The sequence below is a fragment of the Saccoglossus kowalevskii genome, chromosome 14, assembly GCF_978046115.1.
Source record: "Saccoglossus kowalevskii chromosome 14, keSacKowa6.1, whole genome shotgun sequence".
NCBI classification, from domain to species: domain Eukaryota; kingdom Metazoa; phylum Hemichordata; class Enteropneusta; family Harrimaniidae; genus Saccoglossus; species Saccoglossus kowalevskii.
In genome coordinates, this window is record NC_140654.1 from 25,084,495 (window position 1) to 25,104,246 (window position 19,752).

Genomic DNA, 19,752 nt, shown 5'->3' on the forward strand with positions numbered 1-19,752 from the left:
GAAGAAAGCATTGTGGGACATCAAAATATTTGTCCCTGAAACTACCGGAGATGCACGATGATACAATTGGCTACCACACCACTTGCTACAAAAACTACACAGCCATTTCAGTACCTTCAAGTGAAGACGAAGATGATACTGACATTAAACAATATACATTGAGATCAGCCATAGAGGGTACAGGTCCACAGCCATCTGGTATCTTTCCAGCAGTATGTCTCTTTTGTGGTATTGCCAAAAAGTCTAAAGGCCGATATAGCAAGGAGATGCTTGGAAACTGTGAAACTACAGATGCAGCTAAGGCCATATACGATTCAGCTCTCATGCTGAATGATGATAAAATATTAGCCCGAATCAGTGGTGTTGACATGATTTCGAAAGAGGTGAAATATCACCAAAGTTGCAAACGCTCTTATCTACATAAGGCAGAGGGTGTTTGTTCTAAATCTGAGAAGATAGATGTTGATCAATGACATCATCAACGTGCATTCAACAACCTGCAAAATCACATCAAAGGGACATTAGTTGATGTCCAGAGTGCTGACTTTCTAACATCCCTGCATTCCAAATACCTGCGAGAAATCAGAGAAGAGACTAGTTATTCTGCACAGTCACTCAGAGACAAGATTCTCAAGACATTCCCCATGCTCAAACAGAGCAACAAGACTGGCATTGTCTTATATAATGCCAATCTTAGTCAGGAATCAGCAATAAAGATGGCAAATTTTGTTGAAGCTGCCTTCTACTTGAGAGGACTTTAAATTGAGAGAAACCTGGACGAATTACCTGGAAGCTTATTTGTAGAGGCTCTTGCTAAAGGTCGAGCAGAACCGCCAGATGAGTTGGTGAAGTTCTTCCGTGTATTGTACACTGGCTCCTCAGGTATTGTACATTAAAGATGTGTGATATATGTTGTTTGATGTCATGTTTAAAGTCATGTTGTTTTGTCAATTGTCTGTTTAAACCTAACTAATTATACTGTGAATTCTGTTTACTCACTGGCAAATTACAGATCCAGTATTTGCGAAAAATTCATACTTAAATATTTCTGTATGTGTTCTATTTTGCAGATGGGGAAACCAGTGAGAAAGTGACACGATTGATCAATTCCACCTGCTGTGATATCCTATTTGCTGCCAGTCGAGGAGTAATCAAACCTGGAAACTATCTGACGATGGCATGAAAAGCACCACAGTCCCACAGGTTATTGATGTCTTGAATCGCATGGGACACAGTATCAGTTACCAGATAACAGAAGAGGTGGAGACACAACTTGCTACAGAAATTAGTGAGCATAAGATTGCAACGCCTGATGGTATGCTAAGACAGTCTGGTCTGGCAACTGTTTTGGCTTGGGATAACTTTGATCAGAACACAGAAACAGTTTCAGGCAAAGGAACAGTGCACGACACAGTTGGTATTTGCTAACAGAATATACGTACAAGCACCATCACTGATCTAAACAATGAGAAAATCTTCACTGCTCCTCAAAAGAAAAAACAGAAGTTAAAGTATTTGCTGGATCTCAAAAATCCTTAGCACCTTATCGAAAGAAGCCAAAAATGTCCAAATTTGATTATGCAAACTGAGAGATTGAGAGACCACCCAATCTTATGCTGTGGAGAGACATCCTTTGGATGATCAGTATAAATTTGGAGTCTGTCCCTCTCTGTACTAGATGGAATGCTCTAGTTACAGAAGATCTCTTACCTTTATTGAGTACATGGAAAATATCAGTCTCCCACCAACTCAACTTGATGTTGTAGCTGAAACAATTAAAGTATCACAGAAAGTGGTGAGGAATGTGGAGAGCAGTATGCCGTTGTTACTTTTGATTTTGCCATAGCCAAATCCGCTCTTCAAATCCAAGCTCAGGAATCATCCACCTAGGATAATGTGTTTATATGCTTTGGTGCCTTCCACATAGCTCTTGCATATTTTGGATGCCTGGGATATTTCATCGATGGTTTAGGTTTAGGTTCAGTGAGAGGCTCATTATTGGAAAACACTACAACAGGTGCAAAAGACTACATCCTTTGCTAGCTACAGCAATGCAATCCCTCCATTTTAATGCCTTCCTAGACAAGAAGAACTCAGAGACATGCTTCATGATGTGACTGCTTCATTGTCACCATTAACACTTGCTGATTTTGAGGAATCCCAGCACTATATAGATCTGATGGTCAAATATGAAGCCTATTGCGATGAGACCCTGAGTGGACAGCATTGGATGTATTTAAACCTTGTCAGATGATTCCTCCTCTTCAATAGAACGTGCAGAACAAATGATTTGTCTCTCTTTTTATATGCTCTTGAGCAGCTAATTCCAGTATTTTTTGCAGGAAATCGTCCAAATTACTCTAGGTAACCGATGGCGAAGTCAGCACGAAGAAGAATGGTGTTTCACCTTGACTTCATAGCTCAAGTGCAAGATGCAGTCAAAATATCAATTAGAAGTAATGATACAGATGTATTGATCATACTGCTAAACTACATTGCCAATACTGACACTGACATCAATGTATGGTTAGATGCAGGACTCAATACTAACAACACCAGAAGACTCATCAGTGTCAACAATCTTGTAGATAATCTTACAAAGGAAGTTACACGTGCCTTGCCTGGATTACATTCAATGACAGGGTGTGATTAAATACCATCCTTTCTCGGAAAAGGTAATGTGAAACCCTTTGAATTGAAGAAAACACAGGCATGTTTTATAACATTTATGGCTACACTTGGAAATGGACCCTTGGTGACAGACACTGTAAAGGCTTGTGAGAAAATTGTATGTCATTTGTATGGACAATCCAAGCTGTCTAATGTAAACCAAGCTCGTTATATGATGTTCCAAAAACATATATGCTCCAAAGTGTTTGGATGACCCCCTAGATTCCATCAAATGTGTTAATCCAAGTTCAATGCCTCCATGTTCCATGTTGGAGAAGGCAACTATGTTGAATTAATGTGAAAAAAGGCTGCATTCCAGAAACCCTGAGATCATTCACCTGATGGTCATGGTTGGCGTCTGGTTGATGGTGTGATATCAAATCCAATGGTATGATGGAGATCAGTTGCCAACTGATATCTACAAGACTCTCAATCTTTCAAATGAAACAATCACAGATGAACAGGATGATGAAGATGTCACTTATGGTGAAAACCTGTATGGAGCTGATGACATGAACATGGATGAAGATGTTGTTTAACATTCTTGCCATAAATGGTTCAACTTGACAAACAGTGAACTGTATTCGGTTTTAGATTTTTGTTGAATCATGTGATAACAAATTATTCATACTGATCAATAGAAAGTATGGTATGGACTCAATGCCATAACTGTTGATATAATTTATAGATATGCAGAATAATGATAGCAATTATTATGTATGTTATGATAATGAATCTGGATGGAAATTAAACTATTTAGTTTGCCACACATGTTGTGTCAAAGTGATCCTAATTTCTCATATTGTTTCATGGTCATCTTACAATGGCTTATAATATCATAGTTATTGAAGAACAAATCATATCAACTACTAGTAGATATTTGCATAGGACAAACAATTAATTGTGTTACTAAGCTAATTTCACAAGAATTTATAATGTTTGTAAAGAATGTTTTGATTGCAAATATTATATGCAAATGTCAATATAGCAGCCATTTTGGATTGTACACATCTGCACGAGAAACATCAACCATTGAACATACATGTATCTTCATAATGAAATTAAATGAAGTAATAAGATTTAATGAGCTTTACAAACTATGATATAACTAATTATAGCCCAAACGGTGATATGTGTATGCTGTATATGATTGGTGATGATGCCCAAATTCAAGTTATGTTTTCTAGACTTAGGTCTTTCTATATGCTTCTCAGAGATAAATTTCTGAATTGCCGAGTAAATTACCAAATAGAATAAACCCTCAGACCCCAGTACTATTCATCAATTATATTGATAACCGACACAAAGTAGGCAACCCATCAGTAAGAAATGGTGGCCATCTTGGATTTTGAAGGCAACCCATCAGTGAAAATGGCGGCCATCTTGGATTTTCAAAATCTATATGCATCAATATAAACAACTAAACACATGCTGATAATGAAATTCAATGAAATATGTTATTAAATAACTAATACACACCACGACAGAGCTCATAATAACTGTAAAGGCAATATAAAAAATCAGTTTTAGCTATTGCAAGCAGTGAGTTGTTTGGATTGAATGTACACTGTAAATCTAGGTGTTTTAAAAAGTGATTTTAAAACATTTTGAAATTTGTATCCCCACTTTAAGTGTTTTATAGTAAAACACATTAAGTAATTTCCTTAAATCGCATATGAGATATTTAAAACACTACTGTTTTAAAATAAAACATTTCAACAGTTTCATGATAAAACAAGTGCTTATAAGCTTGACCCCACTTTAAAAACACTTAAAAATACAAGTATTTATAATCTGAATAATACAAGAAGTGAATATTATGAAAACATTTGCAGTTAGTATTTACATGGGAAGTGAATGGGCCTTTTTATTTATGTCAGTAAAAAAATGGTTCAAAAAGGTATTTTCAGTTTATTACTCATTTGTTTTGAAGTGTCAATGTTTACAAATGTTGGATATTGTATCTACAGCTTCACCAAAGGTTTGAGTTTAAGTAAACATACTTATTCAGCTGCACATAAGTCAAGGACACTTCTTCATGCGATTTGTTTACAACAATTGTATATGTCTGTTTTGTTTTAAATGTTACACTTGAAATTGCCTTATTAATGTTTTTATTGAGGAACAAATACTTAATTGATTATGTGTTCTGTTTATCGTTTGTTGTGATTACTGTACAATAGTGCAAAGTGCTTGATTATGAAATGCATCATTTTGATAATGTTAATGATTGTTTACCAAGTTTTCAGTGTCAATATATTTTACAATGTGTCTTTGTTACGAGCACTTGTCAATATTCAGTTTTTGTTTTGCATGAAAGCTCTTTTAAAAGTGTTGCGATGATAACTACCTTTTCAATACATATTTCTGGTGGAAACTTTTCAACATATGTGTTTAATGAAATCCCTTTTCAAAAAGTTGTGTTAGTTAAAACTTGTTTAAACATGTCTTTGATTGAGACACTTTTATACGTGTCGTGATCATGAACACTCTAGAAAATGTTAGTCCTACTTTTAGATATTGAGAGGGATACCCACAGATATTACAATGGACGGGGTTCTTTCACTGCTAGAATGGTGTAGACAAGACAACGGTACTTGAAATGAAATATCTAGTTGAAGCTCTTGGCTTTAATACTTCTCAAAATAGTTACAAGAAACAAAACACTGAATAATACAATGAACAACGTCACTAAAATAGAAGATTGCCTAGGGAAGTGTGCATTGGTGGCAACTCACAGTTCCAAGATGAGGAATTTGATGGATGTCATTGGCTTCTGCAACACAACAACGAAGAAATACAGGAGTCTTACTTGCAGAGAAACGCTGTTATTCTGAAGGGCACCGCTGATAGAAGAAGATCACAGAGCAGTTCATACAAGTCTCACAGAATGACGATTGAAGCCTTTAAGCCTGTCTCGTAATATCGCAACAGCAGCAGCAACACACGGAGTATTCAGTTGAAATAGTGGACCACAACTGTCCTCCATCTAGCCTAATTATAAAGCATAAATGGCCCAGATTCAGGTACACCACTTACGTTTCCACAGAAGCCAATCAGAACGTATGTGGTCTTGCTAGCAGCTGCCTCATGATGACATGCAGACACTCACGTTCGCAAGTTAGTAGATCGTAAACATCTTTTGTTATGTAAATCACAAGCACACCTGGCAAATTCCGTTGTCCTTGTTGTAAACAAGCATGACCTGCCAATCACATTTATGACAGATATCACACGGCAATGCACACCATTTCTTCCCATTATTCCATGCACACTTTTATTTGCAAGGTTTGGGGTAATAGAAAAAAAACCCATAGAATAAAGGATGCTGACATAAAAACTCTTTTAAAAGTGTTGTGATAATAAGCACTTTTTATACATGTTTTTAGTGGAAACACTTTACATAATGTGTTATGTGCAAAAACATCCCTGAAATGCTGCAATAATAGTGTTTTCATAATATACACTTCTCGCAATTATGCAGAATATAAACTTGTAAGTGCTTTTAAAGTGGGGACAAGATTATAAACACTTTAAATGTTTTATCACAAAACAGTAAAAATGTTTTATTTTAAAACAGTCGTGTTGTAAAATAACTCATTTGTGATTTAAAAAAAACACACCCATTATGAATCACTGAATCAGATTCTAAAGTGTGTCAAAAATGTGTCATATTTTAAAACACCAATATTTACAGTGTATGTTTTATACTACAAACTGTTCGAAAAAAACATACATTCGACATGTAACACTTACTATGAAATGTACGTGCACACAATTCTTAGACAGTAGATTGGAAACGTGTGACATGAATTACGAGCAATAGCAGTAGTTATTTTTCATTAACTATCAGTCTAAGAATGGTTTGTTATAATTGTAAATTCTCTTTGAGATGAAACAATTGTTAACAAATTATTTTACGAATGCAACATGTTTGAACTGGTTTATCAGTCAACTTAATGATTATTACTTATAATATTTGACATTACGGTACACAGTAGTGCTTGTGTCACTCACTGGATTCGCGTAACTAGAGCAGGCATCTAGATGGCGGTACCAAATACATGTTGAGTATCACAGGTCCACATCAAATACAGCGCTCGATCGCTATGTGAACTGTTCAGCAGTGTGTATTATTAAGTTGAACATGGTATACAAATAATTAGAAAATACCAATAATACATAATCTGCTTTGTCTACTTCTCACTTAGATATGTGCTTATATGACAAGACTATTTATTTCGCATCTTCACAGAATTATTACACACTTTTTTAACTGTGAGGTAATTATTTTCTAGCTCATTAGTTATTCCAAAGCCAGTAGTGCATATGCTAGCTTTTTAAAAAGACATTAATTTCTCTTGTCAAAACTAATAAACCGAGGATATGGCCTTAACTTTCAAAATGTTTTGTTGGCGGATATGAGATTGTTAATACAAGAACACCAGGGTGATTTCGGTTGGCATAACTGTCCACTGTCTAATGTAGAAATCTGGTTTTATGTTTCACCTAATATCGCCTATGCCTCATATTGATGTATTATGGGTGTTACATGGAAACCATATGCGCACACTTTTTTAAAAACACCTAAATTCACTTCAAGTATATACCATGGTTTTTGTGGACATTTTCTTGTCAGTCATTTTATTTGTGTTCTTGGAATTGTAAACTATTCAATACTGTTTCGGTATCAAGCACTCGTCCTATGTTGTTACAGCAGGTTACAATAAATAGTTGAACGACAAACAAACCACCAAAAACACGTTAAATGACAAGAACCCCCACAGTACAAACAAGGCAATAACAACTGATGACAGGTATTTCACAGGACGTCAAATCAGTGAGAGATAAAAAACAACAAGAAGTGATGTGTTTAGAAAACAGATCTCGCTTCACATATTGTATCCACCATATCTCATTCTACACTCTACAGAAAAAAAAAACGACTGTAAACGTATGAAAATGAAAGGTTAAAGCACGTGTAGTAATATTATCACTATTTGAATTTGTATCAAGGTATATATATCTATTCTATTTTTATAGAAGAACCTTCCCAAATAAAAGAAATTCTAAAATTTAAAAACATAAGAGGTAGTCACTAAACCATGTACTTTCACACTCAAGCAAGAGAATAGACATGTTGGTGAACTAGCCTTGCACTGTGAGTGTTTTATTGTTTACACTCTGTAAAATACCAGTTTTTTCACAAATAAAAAAAATTAAAAAAAAAGAACTGCAGACCTCACTTCTTTATATTTTTGAGTGGGCCAGCCAAGTTTCCACATACAAAAATACACATAATATTTCTATTTAATTTATTTTATTTTATAATATAATATTACGGCTGAAGTCTTAAAAATAAATTTACCATTTACAAATTAATGTGTTGGACACTATATAATTTTAATATTTTACAATCCATATCCTTATATTTGAATCTGTTTCAAGACATTTGAAAACAATATTTTAGAAGCATAACAATACAAAGACTAGATTCGGTGTCACAGTTTGCTCCCAATTCATACTGGAATATTGCCAGCAATAATTAATAAAGCTTGTTAAGAAAACCATTTATTCCCCGACATCATATTCAATGTTCTCAATTCAATCAGTTCTCAGGATCTACAACAGTAAATAAATAAACATAAATCATTTTGATGCCATGTTTTTAGACGACACTGCCATATTGCACAGATCTTCAACACCGTCATATCGAATTTGGATTTGGAGCATACCATTTCAAGCTGCAGGGTGTGTAAACAATGACTCAACAAACAATAAACACATCTTCCACCCACCACACAAATTTTAGCCATAATTGAACAACCAAGAAAGCAACAAATATCAGGCTGCATCCTGAAAACAACGAGATAGCGCATTACAACCAGGCATTACTAACATTAAATCCTCCACCCCTCCCAGTACACCCTGCAGCATTAATGGTTTCTATACTCATTTGCATCTATGTACAACCAGCTTATCCAATAGATGCACCTTACTCATCAAACTTTTGAACAACCACTCATCCTAAATATTGTTGAGTTAGGGCGCTATTTACTAATGAGAGGGATCTTTTAAAAAAATTAAAACAGATATATATATATATCTAGTATTTACCTTACTGTGTTTACACTTTGTATGGAACCGAAAGTCATGGGATAACTTTTGTTTTTTGAAATCAAAACAATTGTAATATTGATAACACTGGAAAATAGAAAGGTCATTCATATACTCATGACAATATTTACTTATTTGATTAATTAACTTTATTTCATCCCTATTCCTATTAGAGGAAAAAGTTGTATTATACCATAATGCATTAATATTACAGACTAAAACATATATAATGTTGATATAATTACTAATGCAAATAATTCAACGCTATTAAATATTATGTAAAACGTGAGTGAGTGAAAAAAGTCAGCATCAACTCACAGAGGGCCTCTTTCGTTATCGTTATGTATATATATATATATATATATATATATATTAACTAACTTGCACCTTAATTAATTTCTGGTTTAGTTTGAAGTTTATTTCACTATAAACATATATACATATAATAATATACAAATAAACGTGATGTATAAACAGATGAGTAAATACAATTAAGTAAATAAGTCTATAATTTGAATTTTAGATATATATATTTTTAGATATTTATATAAATTATTTATAGTGAGGATCATGAAAATAGTTCCCTAGAACTAGTCTAGTTCATGACCCTTATAACGAATGAACGAAATAATCAGTAAATAATAATATTAATAAGTCATATACAGGTACATGGTTGTACATTTAAATAATTGAATAGATTCAAAGTCTTAAATTAACAAAAGAGATGAATGAAAATAAACTGATTCAAGCATTTTTGTCAATTACTTGGAGAAAAACTTAATCATTCAAAGTATGTAAGAATAGTAACATTAAACAATAAACAATATATATATATATACAAAAAAAAAACAAAAAAAAAACAAACATATGAAATGAAATTATAGTAGACATTTCGTCATTTCACTGACTTAGGAGAGCATTTTTAATTTGCATTTAAATGTGTGTCTGTTCATTTCATTTTTGATTGTGCTAGGAAGGGAATTCCAATGGCGTGTTGAAGTAAATTTATTTGTTTTTTGGCATAAAGTTAGATTCATTTTGGGGATAAACTATCATCCATTGCTAAACGTATTGCACAATTGTGGGGTATTGGGTCCAGATAATGATTTATTGTATGTGCAAAACGATAATTTTTTTAGATCAAAAATAAATAGACATATTTGAAGTTTACATAACTTGTAAACATCTAAAATTCCAAGTTTTTTAAACAAGGGGGCAGTGTGACCATGAATGTCGGAAAATGTGATGAGACGTACGATTTTTTTCTGGAGGCGCAAGATTGGTTCAAGGAAAGACGAGTATGTGTTTCCCCAAATCTCTAATCAGTAAGAAATATGGGGAAGTATTAAGGAATTATACAGAAGAAGAATTGATCTTGGAACATAATGCCGAATCTGTGAGATAATACCCACTTTCCTGGAGATTAATTTGGTTAGAAAATCTATATGATGTTTCCACGTTAAATTACAGTCTATTGTCACGCCTAAATACTATGTGGAACGAACGCCCTCTATTGGTGACCCATTAATGACTGTAACTGTTCTTTGTGGTGACTTTATAATCATGTAGTTTGTTTTTTGTGTGTTAATAGTTAGTTGGTTAGCATTACACCATTCACAGACTTTCTGGAATTCGTCATTAATGTCAGAGAAATAGATTGTGTTGTCTTTGACAGATTTAAACAGAGTTGTGTCATCTGCAAAAAGACGAAAATCGAAATAGTGAGTATGAATATTGTCTAATAAAATTATGGTAATTAGCTAAACAATGCTGGACCACCTGACATCGCTGTCATAGGAGCATCTTCTGGAGAAAGATTTCCCTGTTTAATGTTGCATATATTACTATCAGAATGCCATGTCCAAATAGTACATAGTGGTTCTGCTGTACACTCAAAGCAACAGTCAGCTGCTGTGTCTGATGTGGTTTGCTTGATAATATCAATATGATTTGCAGGATACTTCACCCCTAGTTGCATGTTACATCCCAAATCTGCAAATAATGTGAAAGAAATAACAGTTCGATTATGCAAATAAGATCGTAATAGGTTGATAACAAATGGCAAGTTCAATCGAGTATTATTACATTTCACTGCTAGTATGGGGTAGACAACAGTACTGGAATTGAAATACACATAAACCAAAATATCAAGCTAAAGTTTCTAGCTTTAATACCTCTCAAAATAATTACACAAAACCAAGCACAGAAATTATAATGAATAAATTCATGGATAAATGGATTACAATGGCTTCTGCAACATCACAATGAATAAATGCAGGATTCTTGCTTGCAGAGGAATGCTGTTATTCTGGAGGGCACCGCTGGCAGCAGGAGATCGCAGAGCAGTTGATACAATATCGCAGCAGCTGCAGACAGGATACACAGTAGAAATGATGGACCCCAACTGTCCTCAGTCTGTGCAATTTATAAGCATTGATGGCCCAGATTTAGAGTCACCACCTGGGTTCCACATGAGCCAATCAGAATGGGATTTTGCTAGCAGCTGTGTCACGTAAGCAACTCAGTAGATCATAAAAATCTGTTGTTTGACAAATAACAGCACACCTGGTAGATTCCAATTGCCTTCAAAGTTGTAAACACTCTTTGTTATGTAAATCACAAGCACACCTGGTGGATTCCAATAGTCCTTCCAAAGTTCAAAACAAGTATGACCTGTCACCTTTATAACAGTTACCACACGACAATGCACACCGTTTCTTTCAACGATTTCATGGACACTTCTATTTGCAGGGTTTGATGTATTATGGCAAAGACATAGAATAAAGGATGCTGACTCAGTTGCCATTGCCGTTCTAGTTTTATCCGTAACTGTCAAGTAATGTTTTACTATAGCTGACATAGACTTTACTATGTACTGTATTAATTAAAACTAGACTTTGAAACTGAGATTTACTTGGCGGACAGACGTACAAAACGTATGTTACATTTATTGTCGAAACTATTGTGTCTAGTTGACGCTATGAGGACCCGAACAATGACTAATACATAGAATGTGTAACTGGAAACTGTATGAGCGTGCCTGAAACGTGACCTGATAAAATAGACAAATAGACATTGGTAAAGGCCACTGTTGTATGGTACTTACAAGTGAGTTCATATGGCACAACAACCGTTTAAACGAACACATGGATGTGCATTAGGAGAAACAACTGTTTGGATGACAGCAACGAGCAGGTTCATATGGCACATGACTCGTATGGATGCTGCTGATTGGTAGAAAGGAACAACACCCAATGTGCATATTATGGGCAGGTATGAGTGTCTATATTAACCGATGCGTGATGTTACGCAACCTATTTTTATTAAACAAATTATTTCTAGCGTTGTAGGGAATTAAGCTCGGGAAAGGTGTGTGTTTTTGTTCGAGACGAACTGTCTATACCTTTGAGCAGCTGTGAAGGCATCAATGGTTTGCTATGTTAGTCTAGTTATTTATGTCTATGTGAATCAGAATGGTGAATCATTGAACAACTGAAGAACATGACTTGTATACATATATAAAACAAGATGGTATTCCCAGTTCAGGTTTATTGTAACCACTTTATTTCAAGTTATTTCAACTTAATAATTAAGCATGCCATTATTTTGATCGATATTTAGTACCTAATGTTTGTTTATATTGTTATTTTATTTGTTTAATGTTCGAATAATTTATCCAATTCAAACATTTTGTGTTCATATAATTGTTCATAAAATGTGTCTCTTGCATCTGTGTATAAACTGGTATATGTAATAATCTCTCGTAACACTCATTTGTACAATGTGCATATATTGGTTCTGTCGTATGCCTGATCACATAGTAACCATACCGTGCTAGAAAAAGCACAAAAACATAAATTGTCTAAAAATATTTAAAAAAAAACATTTGTTCAAGTCTTTTCAACTGAATTTCATTAAGAATAATTCCTGTACTCACCTGTACATGTTTCTTCGTCTTCGTTTAGTACAAAACCAAGGTCACAAACGCATTGTAATATTCCATTGACGTTTACACAACTGTGTTCACAATTATGGGAACAATAATTGTTTACTGAAATTAAAGTGATAAATACATTGTTGAACATCACTGAATTTACAATAAGTTCTGCAATACATTTAATTTAAATATAATTAAACAAAAACATTATAACTATAAGATTTATGCTGCAGTTGTTAACTTGGTTATTCTGATGTTGCTCCATTAGCGGTAAATGTAATAACATGGCAGCATAGAATACCCTGTCAGCCATATTCTATGTCAGTACATTTAAATGATCTGGGTAGACAAAATTAGACGTGCTAAGAACTTGCGGCATTCTTACGATTTTAGATACGTATGGTTTGTACAAGAGGTCGGCAAAAAAACCAAAAAAAAAACAATTTATATACCAATTAATTTATAACAACAGTCGGGGAGTAATATTAGCAACACGCCTAAATTGTGTGTGTACAAATATTATATAGACACACTGTAGCCAGAAAATCGAAATACTGATTCATCACCTTGAATTCTTAATTTCTTAAAGCTGTGGCATGTCTCTGTTATTCATGTTTACAACTAAATGTTTAATTTGGACAGTATGAATGCATTGTCACAGTGCCAATAGGTTGTGTGAAGTATACAATGGTACAGATATGGGAGATAAATACCGATGTTTTCCAATGTCTTACCTTTTGGGCGAGTAAAATACTTAATCAAGTCAATCAATTATAGACGCTCTACTGAATAATGGGCAACAAATATATCAGGTGTACTATGTACATACTATCGACATTTAAATACAAGATAATTATATCCTTATAAGCATACACGGGTATAAGCTGTAACAACTTGTGTTCATGCGTCAATTTGTATTGAAGTTATTCACTTGGGATATCGATTTATGCATAAATTATTTCATGTAATTAAATTGTAATGTTGGTTTAAATATCTTTTCTGCTTGTTAAATAATATAGCCGCTCAACTTAATCGTACAATACGCCGACTACATACTATTTACCGCATATATTGCAGGCAGAATTCTTATATGATTTACAGCTCCAGTTTCTTCTACTGGTCGATCAACATGTTTACTTATGTTAAGTGTTGATACCTTGACATTATTTGTGTGTTTCAAATTTGACATTTATTGCGATATGAGATGGTTCAGTCACAGAATTAATACAGTTTGTCGGCAAAGATCATTGAAGCTGTGCGATATAGATTTAATATTATAGAACCTAGGGTAAAGCTGATTACTGGGACAATGTCAAATACGACATATCATTTGCGATGTAGTTGAGTGAATGCGTGACGTATATAATGCTCGTAGACGTTGGATGTTGCAATGATGGTTGCATTGTGCGGGAATTCAAAGATCAACGTTTCATTATTGAAATTATTCATTGCAGGTTGCGGTTAACCAATTAATAACGACATCATACACATTCACGTGATACATACACAAATGTGTATAGTTATAGTTAATCAGTAGTGCCAAGTATCCTGTGGCTGAAAAGTTTCATGCGATAGCGACATTCAAATAGTCTTATTATTCCTATCCGCATTTTTAGTGATCAAGATATAAAGCTCTTGTTTATTCACCATTATACTATGAATCTGTATTACCCATCATTGGGTGATCGTAGGCTGGTATATTTTTGGAAGTATTGGAAAATAGAACTCTTTTGGTACATTTTTGGAAAATCAATATAAAAGGAAACGATGTAGATCATGTGTTACGTATCAGGTAGATTTTGGAGGAGCATGTTGCAGTAACTTCAAACATCAATCATTGAAATCCACAATAAAATTGAGTGCTACATTGGATGCAAATTACGTGTGTATGCTTTGATTTTCATCACTTCATAATAATATTTTTCCAATTATTTCAGTGATTTAAATGAGTCAACTCTCACACTTATAATGCAGCTGCTGTATAATTGTTGCAATATTTTGATCTTAATAGGTTTCAAGATGAGAACACGGCGCACAAGTCAATGCTCTAATTTGCTTTTTCAACTTACCACCTCTTGAAGTTGATGTTATACCAGTGGTAGTGGTGCCCAAATTGCTTTCTGGGTTATTTGTTACGATATTCGGTCCAATGGCTGAGTGGTAACTGACACGCGAAACATCAAAAGCATGAACACTTATGTCAGTGTATGTATCGCTATCGATACTGTCATCAGTTGAACTGCTCATTGTGTCGTCACCTGAAATGTAAACATATTTTTACAGGAAAAAGCAGTTTTCACGATCAATCCATGAAGATGGTTTGTTTAGGGAATGTAATAGATCGATTATATTGCTACGAAGACGATGTAATGTTCAGGAAACTTCGACTTGCTCGGTAGATAGCATTCACAACGTGACAATAACAATAGCAACATTACAATTGTTGAACCTCAACTATCAATTATATAGCAGTTCGGTTCTGTATATGTTCCAAACTGTTTTGCAAAATTGAAATAATCACAATGTGGCTGCTAGTGTGGCTGTAATATAGAGTTACCGCGTAGCCATTTATCTACAAAGCCATTTATTTCCGCACTTCCCTTATATTTCCCTTAAACACGAATAATACTTCTGGGTCCGATGTACACAAAGGAAGGTGTTAGAATGTGACGTCCATGACCTTGAACGCATTCACGGTCATTGCTACTGAGGGAGTATTCGATCGTTTGAATGAATACAGATACCTGTTAGAAAAATGCAAATATTGATTTTTGCAGAATTCTATATGTGGCTGTTAATATAATTCTCGTGTTTTCTGGGATAAATGTATAATAATTCACCTTTGATACAAGCGCCTTCCAACAGTGTTTCATTCTTTTCCGTCGTCTAGTTCACAGTTTTAAATGACACAACTACTTAAGGCATGAAGTGATCACGTGACACGAAAACAACTCGAAATTAAGTGACTGTTTGGTACGCGCGTGACTTGGAAGAACGAAGTTGCTCTGTATTGCCAAATAACTTTGGTTAACAACATGACTTGGAACGGAGTTTACATTTACTGTGTTTTAAATCGTGATCAATCAGAGTGATTGCTCTACTGTTTACGAAAGGTACATGTTAACCTATGGTGCCGTGTACCCAGTGGCCGTATATTAACGTATAGCACTATACCATTAAAACTGATCACCAAGGAACAGTAAACTATTTTTAATCCTGTCCAATGGTGGAATAACATTCTATTCATATGCAACTGCTGGAAGTAACAACGATAATGCCGATAGAGACATCAAACCTGATATATACCTGTTATTCAAGACGTTTAAAAATAAATAAATAAAAAAGTAGCTTATGTGCATGCTTTAAGCGCATTTCAACACTATAAAAAATTTTATTTTGCAAATTTGATTAATACCCATTGAGTCGCTACAAAACAAAAAAGTAAGCTCTCTCTTGAGAACAATGGCGTGAAGGAGCTGTACCGGCGTGAGATGTCTGAGAATCGCGTGAATGAGATTAGCAATGTAATTCCGTCGAAACGATCCAAAATAATCGAAGAGAACAAACGTGTTCTGGTTAAGCGATGTCATAATGACCTATTCGTCTTTTTACTGTTTTTGAGATGTTCAAGCGTGCACCAACCGCGTGCGTTACAAATGAAAGAATCTTCAAATATCAAAATTTGGCGATGAAAGAGACTGATTTAACGCGTACAGTCAATGCTTGGGGATTGTTTTTTTTACACTAATAATTGATGTACACTTCGATAATTTAAATGGATCAACTCCTTATAATGATTAGGAGCTTGTATACATTTTCTGCAACATATGGTTCTCTCTAGTATGGTGAGGATTATATACATTTTTAGAAATACAACCTCAGTGAATAAATCATCGTTATTGAAACTATTAGCGAATATACATCTTTGTCGTAAAATTGCAACGAAACTTCCAAATTTCTGAACATAGAATAGAAGTTCAGTTCTGTATATGCAGTCTTTGAATATTGAAATGATCGAAATATAATTGTTGTTGCGCACTGCCTTCATGCATACTTTGCACATGCATACTATGCATGCCTTTAATAAGCCTTAATAGTAAATAATATTAATAATAATTGCAGAATTCTATATATTGCTGTTATATTCTATTCTATTGTTTTGGCACAAAATGTATAATAATTGACTACAAATGACCACCGATAAATTGCTCTGTTTCTTTTTTCCTTTTTCGTCAGTCCTCGACTGTGTGGTGCAATGAGGGAAGATATGATTATCCAATAGGTAGTGATTTGGCGAAGTGGTTCTGATTTTGCTACAAACTGACCCCCTACATAGGTAAGACTTGGTGTGAATACAATTTCAGGGACAAAGTATTTTCAAGGACTTGTGTCGCGGTTCTTTTATTCGCTACAAAATATAGTCAACGAGTTGCGTCTAAGGTCTGTTTATATTTAACGGAACTAGATATAAACTTCACAAAACGATGAGTTTAATTAAGAAAAGTGACTTTGCTTTTGTTCTGATTGATGAGTTATAACCTTGAATAAACTATTACGAACGTATGTGGTTGTCATTAGTGTCAAACCAGTTCATTTTATATAAAGTTGTTTGTAGATTATACATATACTATTCAAAAATTAATCGTGCCTAGATCGAACATATTTTTGTTGCTAATTATACTGAAAAAAAAGAAAGGCAAAAAAAAAGATTAATAGTTTGTAGTATCACACCTTGTTGTATTGTTTCTTTGTCCGTATGCATGAACCTTGGTTATTGTGATTGTATTGTTATATACGTTATAAGAATTGTCATGGCAGTGATGGAACATTAATTCAACATTTAATTTGCAGCACTAATGTAGCTTTTTATTTCTCTGCATTTGTTTATACCACATCTTCGTGCATCCATATAACCATCGGGTTTTCGCAGTTTCTATTGTAAAATAATCGAAGATCCGTGACGAATTAATTCCAGAACTAAACGATAGCAGAGTGGTGTTCAATGAATTGATTTATTTTGGTCAGAAATCGAAAGTGCCAAAGAATGGTACAGATTATCTGTGTTTCTACAATCAGTGAACTTGGATTAACATATAGCGAACTACATGGAGGCAAGAAGACATACAAACTATAACATGTGAAGCGTTGTGTACAGTTCGGCATCAAGATATTTCCATCTCAATGCCAGACATCTTATGTTATACTAACCTGCGATGCACAAAGTACAGTCTGTATCCATGGTAGCAATAACTGTACCTGCTGTAATCAGTGTGGCACAAGATAACAGACACGTAATTAGAATTATAATTCGACGACGTCGACGTTTCTTTTGTTCTTTCTAAAATATGAAATCAAACAAATGAAGTCCCGTTTTTGAATCAAATGATACTTTACTGCTTGAATGAACTGATTATTGTTCGTAGAAAACGTTTCCGGACAATTCAAACGTAAGGTGGATTTAAAGCTTAATCATAAGATACATTACCTCATCTTTAAGTTCATCCTCTTGGTGTAACGGATCTATTTTGTTCGCCATGTCTTCCCCTTAATGTGTGCCCGACTTTCACAGTAAATTTGAGTGGGAAAGCAGTAATAGAAACGGCCTATTACCTAGTACATATACTGATGATGTATACTGAATGTGCTAGAAGCCTAGATATAACTTACAGTACATTCTGCCACAAGTAGGTTTTAGGTTTTAATGTGGGCATAATCTTAAATTTGGTTACTAGTATATGGTATTGTTTGTTAAGTTTTAAACTTAAATAGTTTGTGTATACGTTGTGTCTTCAAAGACAATGTATTTAGGGCATTTTGCATTGTGCTTTGTTTCTCTTAAATCATGCCAGAAGTGTTAAATACTTGAATAGGTTTGTTTATCCGACTAACGTCCAGTTTCACACATTGCTACAAAACAAAACGCACAACAATCCACACAACTGTATTATAGAGACTTTTGGGTTTCGTGAGTATTGTAAAACCCCTTTTTGCGGTCTGCGTTTGAACCCAATCATTGTGGTGTACATTTATCACAGTGAAACGTTGTCTGTGTTACATCTTTTATTTAACATGTGCTGTACAAATGTTCTGAAACATTTTATGAGAACAAAGCGACTTGAGAAATAATCAGACTCGAGAACAGATACAGCATTCTGTGTTTCTGCGTACTAGTCGTAATAAACAAGGTCAGATATAAATACGACTGGGAACAGAGTACTCCATCTATAATCAAATACTTTGGTGTAGATCACTACCGCAATCTACGCCCAGTGCTGGTGCATCCTGTCACTAAAATCAGTAGCAGGGGAAAGAGTACAATAACAGCACAAAAATAAAATAACACAATCACCGAAAAAACACATGACTAGTATTGAAGCTCGATAACCATTCCGTTGTTATTACTCGTTCTAATAATAGTAACACTTCACTTCTTCCTGGTATGTTGTTCTTGATAGGATTGTATAGGCAGTCGATCACCCTACTATAGTTTGCAACACTCCCAAATATTGAAAACAGTATTATTTACACTTAGATGGCATTGAGAGGTAGAAGAAAATAACCTTGCGGAATTCTATCTCGCTAAGGTAGGAGTGGATGTCAATGCTGCTTTATATTGCTGTCTAACTTTATACTATAACGCCATTATATTATATGCTAACACCATTATACCATATATTTTTATACCATTTAATATTATATAAGGTTGTATGTAGAATATACAGTTGAATAGCAATATAAGGCAGCATCGACGCTCCATATATGCATATTTGATTTTAGCTATATTTCTCATGATTGTAACTGTATAACAGTTATTTCTACAGACATTTGGATTTAATTATTAATCTAACACTCATTATTATTAAAACTTTGAATTTTACGTCTCTTTTGGCATTTTAAGCATGGAAATGGGACTCAAAAATTTCCAAATTGATCAAAATCTGTTATTTTGAAAATAAAATTTCGTCATCAGGATCAAACGTATCACATACGTCTTGATATAACTTACCTTTGAATAGAAATGATACTTG

At 34.2% G+C, this 19,752-nt stretch overlaps 1 protein-coding gene across 1 annotated transcript; it reads right to left on the minus strand.

Annotated features, from left to right (window-relative positions):
• Positions 1-9,183: 9,183 nt before the first annotated feature.
• Positions 9,184-18,329, minus strand: LOC146734617 (uncharacterized). Its single transcript, XM_085507565.1, has 5 exons — positions 18,210-18,329; positions 17,933-18,062; positions 14,794-14,982; positions 12,725-12,838; positions 9,184-10,779 (listed from the first exon to the last, which is right to left on the minus strand). Exons 1-5 carry the CDS (start codon positions 18,258-18,260, stop codon positions 10,544-10,546), a joined length of 720 nt encoding a protein of 239 aa, XP_085363691.1. The 5' UTR covers positions 18,261-18,329; the 3' UTR covers positions 9,184-10,543.
• Positions 18,330-19,752: the final 1,423 nt, after the last annotated feature.

Excerpts from the sequence above, each read along its gene's own strand:
- LOC146734617 (XM_085507565.1), bottom strand. The coding sequence starts at position 18,260 with ATGGCGAACAAAATAGATCCGTTACACCAAGAGGATGAACTTAAAGAT. Across the intron at positions 14,983-17,932 it reads CTGTACTTTGTGCATCGCAG|GTGACGACACAATGAGCAGT; the intron begins GTTAGTATAACA and ends TTTACATTTCAG. Across the intron at positions 12,839-14,793 it reads AACATCAACTTCAAGAGGTG|TAAACAATTATTGTTCCCAT; the intron begins GTAAGTTGAAAA and ends CTTTAATTTCAG.